At 42.7% G+C, this 15297-nt stretch overlaps 1 protein-coding gene across 1 annotated transcript in view; it reads left to right on the plus strand.

Annotated features, from left to right (window-relative positions):
- LOC126282212 (fibrillin-2-like) overlaps nucleotides 1–15297 on the plus strand; it is a 687537-nt gene that overhangs the window by 593878 nt on the left and 78362 nt on the right. The window contains exon 47 of the mRNA XM_049981761.1: nucleotides 14107–14346. Within this exon, the coding sequence (XP_049837718.1) occupies nucleotides 14107–14346 (240 nt within the window). The remainder of the gene's footprint in view (nucleotides 1–14106; nucleotides 14347–15297) is intronic.

Genomic DNA, 15297 nt, shown 5'->3' on the forward strand with positions numbered 1-15297 from the left:
ACTTATCTTAGAAGAAAGATTAAGGAAAGGCAAGCCTATGTTTCTAGCATTTGTAGACTTAGAGAAAGCTTTTGACAATGTTGACTGGAATACTCTCTTTCAAATTCTAAAGGTGGCAGGGGTAAAATACAGGGAGCGAAAGGCTATTTACAATTTGTACAGAAATCAGATGGCAGTTATAAGAGTCGAGGGACATGAAAGGGAAGCAGTGGTTTGGAAGGGAGTGAGACAGGATTGCAGACACGGTTGTAGCCTCTCCCCAATGTTATTCAATCTGTATATTGAGCAAGCAGTAAAGGAAACAAAAGACATATTCGGAGTTGGTATTAAAATTCATGGAGAAGAGATAAAAACTTTCAGGTTCGCCGATGACATTGTAATTCTATCAGAGACAGCAAAGGACTTGGAAGAGCAGTTGAACGGAATGGATAGTGTCTTGAAAGGAGGATACAAGATGAACATCAACAAAAGCAAAACAAGGATAATGGAATGTATTCGAATTTGGGTGATGCTGAGGGAATTACATTAGGAAATGAGACACTTAAAGTAGTAAAGGAGTTTTGATACTTGGGGAGCAAAATAAGTAATGATAGTCGAAGTAGAGAGGATATAAAATGTAGACTGGCAATGGCAAGGAAAGCGTTTCTGAAGAAGAGAAATTTGTTAATATCTAGTATAGATTTAAGTGTCAGGAAGTCATTTCTGAAAGTATGCAGTGTAGCCATGTATGGAAGTGAAACATGGACAATAAATAGTTTAGACAAGAAGAGAATAGAAGTTTTTGAAATGTGGTGTTACAGAAGAATGCTGAAGATTAGATGGGTAGATCACGTAACTAATGAGGAGGTATTGAATAGAATTGGGGAGAAGAGGAGTTTGTGGCACAACTTGACAAGAAGAAGGGACCGGTTGGTAGGACATGTTCTGTCTGAGACATCAAGGGATCACAAATTTAGCATTGGAGGGCAGTATAGTGGGTAAAAATCGTAGAGGGAGACCAAGAGATGAATACACTAAGCAGATTCAGAAAGATGTAGGTTGCACTAAGTACTGGGAGATGAAGAAGCTTGCACAGGGTAGGGTAGCATGGAGAGCTGAATCAAACCAGCCTCAGGACTGAAGACAACAACAACAACAACAACAACAACAACAGTGCGCTGTTAAGTGAATCATATCTGTGGATTCAGATGCATAGCTTTCTAAGATGGTTATGTTTACTTTCTCTTTTGTTATGTTTACGAGAATGTGTATAGTAACTCTTGTATGTGCTGAGTTTATGTAGTTATAGTTATCTATAGTAAGTCAGAATAATGTAAGTAGTTAAACCTATAACTTAATGCATCTACACTGATATCTCCAACAAACAACATACATTTTTTATACTCTGATATCTTCTCCAGCAAGTTCTCCAGCTAATTAAAAAATTCTGAAATGCTGCTTCCAAATGACCTATACAGAGCTGCTATAATCAGACTGTTGTTCTTAAGTTTGATATTTACTGCTGCAACCTGAAGTACCATTTTGGTACTCATATCATCAATCCAATCAACTTTTTGACATGCTGTATCATTTCTGCTATACGTGCCTGCCCCACCACCTTTATGTGTTGTTCTACAGAATTAGTTAATGAGTTTGTAGTTATTTTGCCTCTATCGATACTCTTCATCTTTCTTGCAACCCACTTCACGTGCTACGAAAAATGTGATTTACTTCATTCAGGTGTATGTCCAATTGCTCTGCTTTATTTGTTGTATGGTGCATATTCTGGTAAGTTAATTTATCTATATTTCCTAAAGTAATGCAACCACCTGTTTGGGGGGGGGGGTGAGCTTTGTTCTAAAAAAGCATCTCATTGTTATATTGAAAATTAATCTGTAGTAATGCTGTACCCTAGACTTGCTCAGCCAGGAAATAAGTAGGTGTGAGTTAGGAGGAATGCTCTATAGTAGCATAATTAGATGGTGAGTAAAGTTAGAAAATTCAAGAAGATGAAAATCAAACTGTTCAGAGCTCTGGCAAAAATTAAGTTAAACAGTGTATCTAGGAGTCGTAGAGCGATTTCGAATTACATTAAATTAAAATCTGTTTGAAATCTGATATGAATTCCATAGTTCATAAGACAGCTGAGAAAATGTTACTAAATAATGGAAGGAGTAAAGATAGTAATCCACCAAATACATGAGACACTGAGTCATGATAGGCACTTATTAGAACCTCGGCTTAGGATATGCTTAAGGTGTTCTACTCTGAGATGATATTGGATTTTTCCATAAAATTTCGGATGTGCAGCCACATAAATTCAGCTTTCTCTTCTAACATTGGATTTTATTTGGGGAGAGGGGGTAGGAGGGGTGGCAGGGTAGGTTTCTACATGTCTGTGAAAGTCATAGTGAGACCAACAGCACAACAGGCAAGGGGTTGCTTATCACTACAGATGCGCTATCCATGTGTGACTAGATTATGTGGGAGAGACTTCTTAACTTGGAAGTGATGGCAGCTATCAAAATTCATGTGCTGTTGATATTTAGTGAGGATGATGTGGACAGATGTTTTTAAGGTGCCATTGGAGTGGTACATGACGAAAGTCCAAAAAGATGGAACATAGAGCTGAGGAGTACAAGGTGAAGTGGATGAGAGGAGGAGTTTAGGCTATAGAAGGGTGATGATGGAAAATCTTGGCCCTGGGTCCCCATCATCGATAATGAACCTCAATCAGACAAGGGATTTGGTATTTTTTTATGGCTAAGAAAGTTTTCTCTAGATGGTTCATAAATGGGTTGTCATAGGAGGATGCCAATAGCCTCGCCACAGATTTGTTTGTATATCTGCCTCTCAAATAAGAAGTAATTATGCATAAGGATGTAGTCTGTCAAACAATGGAAAGTTCATTCTTGCTCCCAACATGTTGCCTCAACTCATATACCCGCAGTAGAACCAGATGCTAGAACTGTTGCATACGTCCTCCCACTACCACTTACTCCAGTATTGTCACTGGCACAGCATACCCCATGAAAGGCAGTGCCACCTGTGAAAGCAGCCATGATCGACAAACTAAGTTGCAACCATTTTGCCACTTTCTTTGTGGGCATGAAAACTAACAAGCTGTGTGTCTGCGTGGAGGCCACTGTCCTACTGTGACCGAGAGACAGCTGCCAATGCAATTGCTGAACATGCGACATGATGTGCTTCGATTTAATGACTGATTTTTGGCATGTGCCATTTGAATTCTTGCCACCAACACCAGCTTTTTTCAATTGCAGTGGGAAATGGTCCTTACAACATACCCTTTGTTCTTGTTCCCCCCCTCCCCTGGCCTCAACCTTCACTAGAACCTGTCATGCACCTGCATAGTCCAGTAATACACATGCCTTCTATCCCGTCATTATATATCTATATAGTATTTTCCTCTTCTCTGGTTCCTTGTCTTCCTCGCACTCCTCCCCTCCCCCCCAAACTCCCCACCACCACCCCCCACCTCCCTTAACACAATAGCCTCCCAATGCTGCAGTTGGCAGTCATATCCTGTCCCAACAACATCTGTGGATGCTTGTATAGGCAACACTAGCATCTTCCCCACCCTTACCCTGCCCCTGCTATACCTCCTCCTGCCCATCCCATACTTCTTCCTTGCCCCCACTACTCATCTCAGCTAGATTGCTGCACACATGAGAGACAGTCATGGTCAGGCCTTAGCACATGGAGCAAGTGGCCATGTGTGTGAGTTGTAGTAGTAGTAGTAGTAGTGGTAGTAGTGGTGGTGGTGGTGGTTGTGGTAGTAGTGTCAGTGTGTGTGAAATTTTCTACTTCTGGAGAAGGGCTTTGGCCAAAAGATTAAATATTTTTAGCATTCCTTTTCATTGTGCTTGTTTTACGACTTAATGCCTCTTCTATATAGCAAGTGGCAACATTGTTTGTCAACATAATATAATTTTATATGTGAAAAGCTTGCTCACCAAAGAGCAGCAGGAGAAAACAAAAAACACATATTTAAGGTTAAAAAATGTGTAAGCTTTCGAAATCAGTGGCTTTTTCTGCTGTCAGAAGTATTGAAGAAGAAGGAAGAGGGTTGAAGGAAAAAGACTGGCAAGATTTAGAGAATGGGGAGAGTTCAGAAAATTCATCCAGCAACATGGGGTCGGGGAGACCTATCCAACAGTTTGAGAAGGAAAGACTGATTGTTGGCGACTGTTCCAGTCAAGATTTAAAAACCTGTGAGTTTAATGGTGGAAGCTAGGGTGATAAGCAAGACATAGGTTACTGGCAAAACATTGTGCAAGAGTTAATAAGAAGGAAAACCAAGCACATTATATGTGCTAGAGGTTGGGGGGGGGGGGGGGGGTGATAGACGGGTCAGAAAACAAAACACGCAGAAAACTAAAAGCTGGTGAAGAAAGGAGTTGTTACTGTGAAGAAATTGTGAGACCAAAGAAATTAAAAAGAAAAAATAATGTATATATGTATATTAAGGCCAGGTGGATGGTGAGAACCAAGGAAATGATGTAAGGCCAGTTCCCACGTGCACAGTGCTGAGAAACTGGCATCTGGGGCAAAAATCCAGGAGGAATCTGTGACGAAACAGGCATAACTATCATGTTGTAGGGTGCTAAACACACCATGTGGAAGTCCGAACAGTATTTACAGAACAGTTGGTACATGACACAGTTCGTTTCACAATGTCTCTCCCTTAGATAGTATATGTCTGGCCAGATACAGGAGTATAGGTGGTGGGCAATTAGGACAAATAATGTCTTATGGCATAGGTGGTCACATGGAAGTCATAGCCTTGTCAAAGTAGCTGGTTAATACATTTGTGACTGGGGTAATGATGACTAACAAGAGGTGTACTCATAAGTTGTTTTTGGGAGTGATCATCAGTACGAGGTCGGAAGCAATGGCCAAGGAAATCTGCTTTTGATCTAGGTTGGTAAGCCTGAAGTGAGGATTGTGGTGTATTGCTGTAATGAGTCTGCACCTGAACAAATACGTCTGCCTTGAATGCAGCCTGTCTGTTGCTGTACATCACTTCAGCGAGCCCCACCTGATTCCAAACCTGGTTATGGTCTTCATGCTCACCTCAATCAACTTTATACTTACCAACAATTACTTTACCTTTGAGGGGCAGACATACAAACAGATCAAGGGCATGTCCATGGAAACCAAGATGGCTCCTTCCTGTGCCAACTTTGTCATGTGTCGCCTGAAGGGGACTTTTCCTGGGCTCTGTAAGTATTCAGCTCCTGGTTTGCTTTAGATACATTGGTAACATCTTTAGCTTATGGACTCATGCTGAGACTGACCTGTCATAGTTTATGGAATCTGTTAATACATTCCCCTAATTAAATTTCGTAAGGGGCTGTTCTGAATCCCTTGGCACATTCCATGATTACCTCATTCTCATTGAGGATTGGCTACACACTTCTGTTTGCATTGCAGCCACTAACAAACAACAGTACATACAATTTGACAGTTTCCATCCTTCCCATGTCAAACGTTCCCTCCAATACAGTGTTGACATCCGATGCAAACATATTCATTCAGATGCAGACTGTTTAGGCAATGGACCACCATTCTCACCTCAACCTTCACCAGATGTAATTACCCCACTAGCATACTTCAAAAGCAGATTTCCCAGTCCAACACATCAGCCCTCCTACTGCTGATACCTCCAATACAAAACAAAAAACAGCAGTACACCTCTTGTCACTCAGTATTTCTCTGGTTCTACATCTACATGACTACTCTGCAATTCACATTTAAGTGCTTGGCAGAGGGTTCATCGAACCACAATCATACTATCTCTCTACTATTCCACTCCCGAACAGCGAGCGGGAAAAACGAACACCTAAACCTTTCTGTTCGAGCTCTGATTTCTCTTATTTTATTTTGATGATCATTCCTACCTATGTAGGTTGGGCTCAACAAAATATTTTCGCATTCGGAAGAGAAAGTTGGTGACTGAAATTTCATAAAAAGGTCTCGCCGCGACGAAAAACGTCTTTGCTGTAATGACTTCCATCCCAACTCGTGTATCATATCTGCCACACTCTCTCCCCTATAACGCGATAATACAAAACGAGCTGCCCTTCTTTGCACCCTCTCGATGTCCTCCGTCAATCCCACCTGGTAAGGATCCCACACCGCGCAGCAATATTCTAACAGAGGACGAACGAGTGTAGTGTAAGCTGTCTCTTTAGTGGACTTGTTGCATCTTCTAAGTGTCCTGCCAATGAAACGCAACCTTTGGCTCGCCTTCCCGACAATATTATCTATGTGGTCCTTCCAACTGAAGTTGTTAGTAATTTTAACACCCAGGTACTTAGTTGAATTGACAGCCTTGAGAATTGTACTATTTATCGAGTAATCGAATTCCAACGGATTTCTTTTGGAACTCATGTGGATCATCTCACACTTTTCGTTATTTAGCGTCAACTGCCACCTGACACACCATACAGCAATCTTTTCTAAATCGCTTTGCAGCTGATACTGGTCTTCGGATGACCTTACTAGACGGTAAATTACAGCATCATCTGCGAACAGTCTAAGAGAACTGCTCAGATTGTCACCCAGGTCATTTATATAGATCAGGAACAGTAGAGGTCCCAGGACGCTTCCCTGGGGAACACCTGATATCACTTCAGTTTTACTTGATGATTTGCCATCTATTACTACGAACTGCGACCTTCCTGACAGGAAATCACGAATCCAGTCGCACAACTGAGACGATACCCCATAGCTCCGCAGCTTGATTAGAAGTCTCTTGTGAGGAACGGTGTCAAAAGCTTTCCGGAAATCTAGAAATACGGAATCAACTTGAGATCCCCTGTCGATAGCGGCCATTACTTCGTGCGTTGCACAAGAGCGATGTTTTCTGAAGCCGTGCTGATTACGTGTCAATAGATCGTTCCCTTCGAGGTGATTCATAATGTTTGAATACAGTATATGCTCCAAAACCCTACTGCAAACCGACGTCAATGATATAGGTCTGTAGTTAAATGGATTACTCCTACTACCCTTCTTGAACACTGGTGCGACCTGCGCAATTTTCCAATCTGTAGGTACAGATCTATCGGTGAGCGAGCGGTTGTATATGAGTGCTAAGTAGGGAGCTATAGTATCAGCGTAATCTGAAAGGAACCTAATCGGTATACAATCTGGACCTGAAGACTTGCCTGTATCAAGCGATTTGAGTTGCTTCGCAACCCCTAAGGTATCTACTTCTAAGAAACTCATGCTAGCAGATGTTCGTGTTTCAAATTCTGGAATATTCCGTTCGTCTTCCCTGGTGAAGGAATTTCGGAAAACTGCGTTCAATAACTCCGCTTTAGCGGCACAGTCGTCGATAACAGTACCATCGGCACTGCGCAGCGAAGGTATTGACTGCGTCTTGCCGCTTGTGTACTTTACATACGACCAGAATTTCTTCGGATTTTCTATCAAATTTCGAGACAATGTTTCGTTGTGGAACCTATTAAAGGCATCTCGCATCGAAGTACGTGCCAAATTTCGCGCGTCTGTAAATTTTAGCCCATCTTCAGGATTTCGCGTTCTTCTGAACTTCGCATGCTTTTTCCGTTGCCTCTGCAACAGCGTTCGGACCTTTTTTGTGTACCACGGGGGATCCGTTCCATCTCTTACCAATTTATGAGGTATGAATATCTCAATTGCTGTTGCTACTATATCTTTGAATTTGAGCCACATCTCGTCTACATTCGCATAGTCAGTTCGGAAGGAATGGAAATTGTCTTTTAGGAAGGCTTCTAGTGGCACTTTATCCGCTTTTTTAAATAGAATTATTTTGCGTTTGTTTCTGATGGATTTGGAAGAAATGGTATTGAGCCTAGCTACAATGACCTTGTGATCACTAATCCCTGTATCAGTCATGATGCTCTCTATCAGCTCTGGATTGTTTGTGGCCAAGAGGTCAAGTATGTTTTCGCAACCATTTACAATTCGCGTGGGTTCGTGGACTAACTGCTCGAAATAATTTTCGGAGAAAGCATTTAGGACAATCTCGGAAGATATTTTCTGCCTACCACCGGTTTTGAACAAGTATTTTTGCCAACATACCGAGGGTAGGTTGAAGTCCCCACCAACTATAACTGTATGAGTGGGGTATTTATTTGTTACGAGACTCAAACTTTCTCTGAACTGTTCCGCAACTGTATCATCGGAGTCTGGGGGTCGGTAGAAGGAGCCAATTATTAACTTAATTCGGCTGTTAAGTATAACCTCCACCCACACCAATTCGCACGGAGTATCTACTTCGACTTCACTACAAGATAAACCACTACTGACAGACACAAACACTCCACCACCAATTCTGCCTAATCTATCTTTCCTGAACACCGTCTGAGACTTCGTAAAAATTTCTGCAGAACTTATTTCAGGCTTTAGCCAGCTTTCTGTACCTATAACGATATCAGCTTCTGTGCTTTCTATTAGCGCTTGAAGCTCAGGGACTTTTCCAGCGCAACTACAACAATTTACAACTAAAATTCCGACTGTTCCTTGATCCAAGCATGTCCTGTAATTGCCAAGCACCCTTTGACATTGCAGCCCATCCCGCACTTTCCCGAGGCCTTCTAACCTAAAAAACCGCCCAGTCCACGCCACACAGCCTCCGCTACCCGTGTAGCCGCCAGCTGAGTGTAGTGAACTCCTGACCTATTCAGCGGAACCCGAAACCCCACCACCCTATGGCGCAAGTCTAGGAATCTGCAGCCAATACGGTCGCAAAACCGTCTGAGCCTCTGATTCAGACCCTCCACCCGGCTCTGCACCAAAGGTCCGCAGTCGGTTCTGTCAACGATGCTGCAGATGGTGAGCTCTGCCTTTATCTCGTAAGCAAGACCGGCAGCCTTCACCAAATCAGATAGCCGCTGGAATCCAGAGAGAATTTCCTCAGATCCAAAGCGACACACGTCATTAGTGCCGACATGTGCCACCACCTGCAGCTGGTTGCACCCTGTGCTCTTCATGGCATCCGGAAGGACCCTTTCCACATCAGGAATGACTCCTCCCGGAATGCACACGGAGTGCACACTGGATTTCTTCCCCTCCTTAGCCGCCGTATCCCTAAGGGGCCCCATTACGTGCCTAACATTGGAGCTCCCAACTACCAGTAAGCCCACCCTCTGCGCTTGCCCGGACCTTGAAGGCTGAGAATGATCCTCTGAAACAGGGCAGGCGGCTGCATCTGGCTCAGCCAGAGACAGTGCCTGAAACCGGTTTGTCAGACGCACCGGGGAGGCTTTCTGATCAGCCTCCGGGGACGCCTTTCGCTGCCTGCCACGCCTTGGAACGACCTCCCAATCAACCACAGGCGAGGGCTCAGCCCCACTGCGGGCAGCAACCGGGGCAACCACAGCGGCGGACCGATCTGGGGACAGACGGGACGAGGTTGACATCCCCGTGATACCCGAGTCCGGCTCCCCACAGTGGTGCCCATTGGCAACAGCCTCAAGCTGCACGACCGAAGTCAGCGCCGATTGCAGCTGTGTTTATTAAGCAGCTACTTTGACAAGGCTATGGCTTCCTAAAATCATGCCATGAAATGAGGTCCACTCTGTCTGACATTTTGCCCACTACACCTAGAGTAGCTTTTTGTTGCTCCTTTTCCCCCAATCTCCATAACATCCTGGTCATATCTTATGCTCCTTCTTCCATACCCTATGGCTCCTACCTCTGTGACTATCCCCACTGTAAGGCTTAAGGTTTGACTTCCCCTTTGCACCCTCGTACCACAACCTATGCCATCTCCATAACTGGCAAAACATATACAATCAAAGGAGAAGCCACCTGTGAAATGTCACATGACATACCAGCTGATATGTAAGCCTTCTGTATAGGTACAATTACCACCAAGTTATCATTTGGGATGAGTGGGCATAGATAGCATCACACTATATCCAGTTGCAGAGCATACTCCATATTGTGACATCCTAGGTTCTCTCCACTCATGTGTCCATAATTTACTTTGATTATTTTCTTTAATTTCTTCTGTCTCAGCATTTCTTCTCAATAGCTATTCCTTTCTTCACTTGTTTTTAATTTTTCATATCTTTTACTTTCTGTCTTGTCTATTCCTCCCCCACACCTCTACCACATATGATGTGCTTAGCTTTCTGCTCTTATTAACACTTCCACGTTTAAGCTCTCAGGTTTTAAAAATCTCATCTTATGCAGTCCCCAGCAATCAGTCTTTCCTTCTCTTCCGGTCCGGTAAATCTCCCCTGACCTCGGGTTTCTGGATGACTTTTCTGAACTATCCCCATTTCAGATTCCTCCCCAGTCCTTTTTCTCCATTCCTCTTACATCCGCTTCAATCCTTTTGTCAGAAGAAAGAAGCCACTCACTGGCTGTGAAAGCATGCACATTTCTTTAACCACTATATGCGTGGAGTGTAGACTTTTCTTATCGATCTAATTATGAGGGCTACCCAGAAAGTAACACACACTTTGAAATGAAAAGTTAACAGTATGAAAAACCGAATGTTATTGTATATGTTTTAAAGGTATACTCTTACCAGTTCGTCAGTCACTGCGGTCCTCATTGTGAAAATTGGTACAGCCATTTTTAAAATCAATGTACCATTGCCTCACTTGGCTTTCACTCATTATTCCTTTTCTGTATATATTGGCAAAGCTCATGATAAATTTCAAATGGTTCGCAGTTTTTTTGCGAACAAAAACCTAATCACAGATGCACCTCAAAAGTAGTGGGATTTTCTGTTACAGAGCACATTTTAACATGCCACAGAAAGCAAAGTAGCAGGGACACAGACGACACAGTACCTCTGTATGTTATGAAGAAAGTGGCTGTAGACTCGACCACTGCTGTGACAGACCAGAACATCTATTACTTTCTGGATAGCCCTTGTATATTATATTTTCAGAAATTGATTGTATCATTGATATGATGTATTTTGCCAGGTGTATAAAGAATGAGATGGTGAATATGAAGTTGGTAGGACATTGTAAAAGATAGTGTTGTATTGCTTGCAACAAGATCATGGGTGTGGAGGATGTGGTTGTAAAGGGAGCTTGCATCAACAGTGACAAGTAGGGATCCTAGTGGTAATGGGTTGGGACCAGTTGAGAGGCAGTGAAGGCTGTAGTGGAAGACCAAAGTGAAGGATATTGTTAAGTTATTCCAGTCCAGATTGACATTTGGTGATGAGGGGTTGCCCATTTGCAGCTGGTTCCTGGGGGTGGCCGGAGATTTATGGGTGAAACTTCTGGTGAAGAATATGATTAAGGTGTCTATCAATAACGCAGTGCTTCAACTGTTTGGTGTGTTGTTACCTTTATGCTTTGCTTTATTTATTTTCCACCAAGGATGTGACTTATCTAAAATGTAGCTATTCTTAAAGATTAAGCAATTATATAACAAGAAGGGCTTGCTTAACAGGCAGTTGTATCACTCATATATAGTTAGCAAACAAAAAGCTAAATTTCATTTCAAAGAAAGTTTGGTGCAGCTTTAACAATGATATTACTAGAGAGTATACCGGATTTTTAACAGATTTTAAGACAGAGCTTAATAAATCATTAGAAATTCCAGAAGGCATTCGATACAGTTCTTCAATATTGTTAAGTGAGCAAAATATGAGTTTACTGACCATTGTATGAGATTTGTGACTAGATTCTGGATTTCCCTTGCAGATAGAATTCTACATATTTTGACAGGACAAAATTGACAGATGTAAAGTTAATTTTGGAAGTGTTCCAAGGGACTGTTGATGATGAAGTCCCATACTCTGTGACGGAGCGTAGGGGAACGATGTGGGACACCTGCACCGCCATACTAGGTAAGGTCCTAGTGAAGGTGGTGTGCCATTGCCTTCCTCCAACCGTTATGGTGATGAATGATGAAGATGGTGATGAATGATGAAGATGACACAACAACACCCAGTCATCTTGAGCATGACGCGACAGCGTGGACGTGAACCGTATGTGCAGTTGACGGACTTTGAGCGAGGGCGTATAGTGGGCATGCGGGAGGCCGGGCGGACGTACCGCCGAATTGCTCAACACGTGGGGCGTGAGGTCTCCTCAGTACATCGATGTTGTCGCCAGTGGTCGGCGGAAGGTGCATGTGCTCGTCGACCTGGGACCGGACCGCAGCAACGCACGGATGCACGCCAAGACTGTAGGATCCTACGCAGTGCCGTAGGGGACCGCACCGCCACTTCGCAGCAAATTAGGGACACTGTTGCTCCTGGGGTATCGGCGAGGACCATTCGCAACCGTCTCCATGAAGCTGGGGTACGGTCCCGCACACCGTTAGGCCGTCTTCCACTCACGCCCCAACATCGTGCAGCCCACCTCCAGTGGTGTCGCGACAGGCGTGAATGGAGGGACGAATGGAGACGTGTCGTCTTCAGCGATGAGAGTTGCTTCTGCCTTGGTGCCAATGATGGTCGTATGCGTGTTTGGGGCCGTGCAGGTGAGCGCCACAATCAGCACTGCATACGACCGAGGCACACAGGGCCAACACCCAGCATCATGGTGTGGGTAGCGATCTCCTACACTGGCCGTACACCTCTGGTGATCGTCGAGGGGACACTGAATAGTGCACGATACATCCAAACCGTCATCGAACCCATCGTACTACCATTCCTAGACCGGCAAGGGAACTTGCTGTTCCAACAGGACAATGCACGTCCACATGTATCCCGTTCCACCCAACGTGCTCTATAAGGTGTAAGTCAACTACCCTAGCCAGCAAGATCTCCGGATCTGTCCCCCATTGAGCATGTTTGGGACTGGATGAAGCGTCGTCTCACGCGGTCTGCACGTCCAGCACGAACGCTGGTCCAACTGAGGCGCCAGGTGGAAATGGCATGGCAAGCCGTTCCACAGGACTACATCCGGCATCTCTACGATCGTCTCCATGGGAGAATAGCAGCCTGCATTGCTGCGAAAGGTGGATATACACTGTACTAGTGCCGACATTGTGCATGCTCTGTTGCCTGTGTCTATGTGCCTGTGGTTCTGTCAGTGTGATCATGTGATGTATCTGACCCCAGGAATGTGTAAATAAAGTTTCCCCTTCCTGGGACAATGAATTCACGGTGTTCTTATTTCAATTTCCAGGAGTGTATGTAAATGATCTAGTGGATAACACTGGAAGCTCCATACAGGTGTTCATAGACAGTGTTGTTGTCTGTAAGATGGATGCTATGCCAGAAAATTGTAGCAAACTGCAGGAAGATCATTGGTGAAGGTAGTTGCCTCTGAACATAAATAAATATAACATGTTGTGCATAAGTGGGTAAAGAGATCCACTTCTGTTATATTAATCTTTTGGCAATAAACCATTAGAAATAGTAACAGCTGTAAGAACCCAAGGAGTAATCATCCAAGTGATGCAAAATGGAATGATCACATAAAACTAATTGTAGGAAAAGCAGATTCCAGGACGAGATTAATTGGAAGACTCTTAAGGAAATATAATTAATCAATGAATGAAGTGGCTTAGAATTATATTGATAGAAGAGGTATAGAAGACAAAACAAAGAGCAGCAAGTTTTGCTATGACATAATTTAATAAGCTCTAGAGCATGAATAAGATAGAATGTAACATAATATAATATTTTTATTTGCCTTTCACTGTTCTTCATACTTCATAAAAGTTTAATACAATAATCAATTACATGTACAGAAAATAACCAGTTCATTTAAGAAGTAAAATATTATCTTTATCACTCAGGAAAAACATACATTGTAATGAGTAATTTCTAGGAATTCTTCAATAGAATGGAAATTGCTGTATTTTAGCCAAATGCTCTTACATTTATTTAGCAGTGTTGTACGAGCTGAGAAGGGTAGCTTATGGAAAAATCTTATACTCAAATTTTTATAGTTATTATGGACTATAGCAATTCTTAAGGAAGGCAAATCCAATAAGGCACTATTTCTGGTGTAGTGCTTTAGAACATGAGTGGCAGACACTACAAGAGAGACATTGTGTATAATGTAGAGTCCCATATAGTTTTTTTTAATGAAATTTCAATATAATCGTTCCATTTGTGTAATAAAATGTTATATTTTTTGTTCATAAAAACAATTTAATCCTAAATGTTGGTTACTGTTTCTCTTGCAGACGTCAATGAATGTGAGCAGACACCATCTCCATGCAAATTCACTTGTCAGAACACAGATGGCAGCTTTGTGTGCTCGTGCCCAGCGGGATATGTCCTGAACCCTGATCGTGTCAGCTGTCGTGATGTCGATGAGTGTGCAACAGGCAAACATACCTGCAGTCATGAGTGTGTGAATATTCCAGGCAGCTATAAATGCGCTTGCCCCAAGGGTTACAACCAAGTTGGTGATCAGTGCACTGGTAGGTAATGCAAGTTCCAGATAGTGGGTAAGATAATAACTTCTGTGGCTTATTAAAAAGCTTTTGTTATTTATATGCATACAATTTTAGTTCATCCTTGTATCTAATTCAGTGTTTCATAGCTCTTCATTCCGAAATAACTCATCAAAAAGGTCTATATTTATTTGATGTGGCAGTGCTGCCAGTCCCCAGTAGCTTTATCGCAGTTGCAAGAGAAGACCAAGCCTAGCTGACAAATGAAAGCTGAATGAAGTGAAAATAAGTGTAGAAAGTAAAGTTTTGTCAACCAATCTGAGTGAAAACACTAAGAGGTTTTGGAATTACATAAAATCAGTAAGTGGTTCAAAATCCTCTGTTTATTCACTCAGTGACCATACTGGCACTGAAATGGAAGATAACAGAGAGAAGACCAAAGTACTAAATTCGCTTTTTCAAAATTGTTTCACTGCATAAGATTATAATATGGTCCTTCCTGTCAATCATCATATGAATGCCGAAATGGTAAATATTGAATAACTGATTGTAGAATAGAAAAGCATCTACCATCACTTAGTAGTGGAAAAGCATCAGGACCAGATACCTATAAGAATCTACGAAGATTATGTTAAAGAACTTGCTCCTCTTCTAGCAACAGTTTATTGTAGATCATTCAAGCAACAGAGGGTACCTAGTGACAGGAAAAAAGTGCAGATCATTCCTGTTTTCAAGAAGGGTTGTAGGACAATCCACATAACTATAGGCCCATATCATTGGCATTAGTCTGTTGTAAAACTATGGAAATATTGTTTGCTAAAGATTTATGATGTCTTGGAGAATGAAAATATCCTCTATAAAAATCAACTTGGCCTCCACAAACAGAGATCTTGCAAAACTCGGTTCACTCTGCTCCTCCATGAGGTCCACAGTGCTGTAGACAACAGCATCCAGGTTGATGCTGTGTTTGCTGACTTC

The sequence above is a fragment of the Schistocerca gregaria genome, chromosome 7 (assembly GCF_023897955.1).
Source record: "Schistocerca gregaria isolate iqSchGreg1 chromosome 7, iqSchGreg1.2, whole genome shotgun sequence".
NCBI classification, from domain to species: Eukaryota; Metazoa; Arthropoda; class Insecta; order Orthoptera; family Acrididae; genus Schistocerca; species Schistocerca gregaria.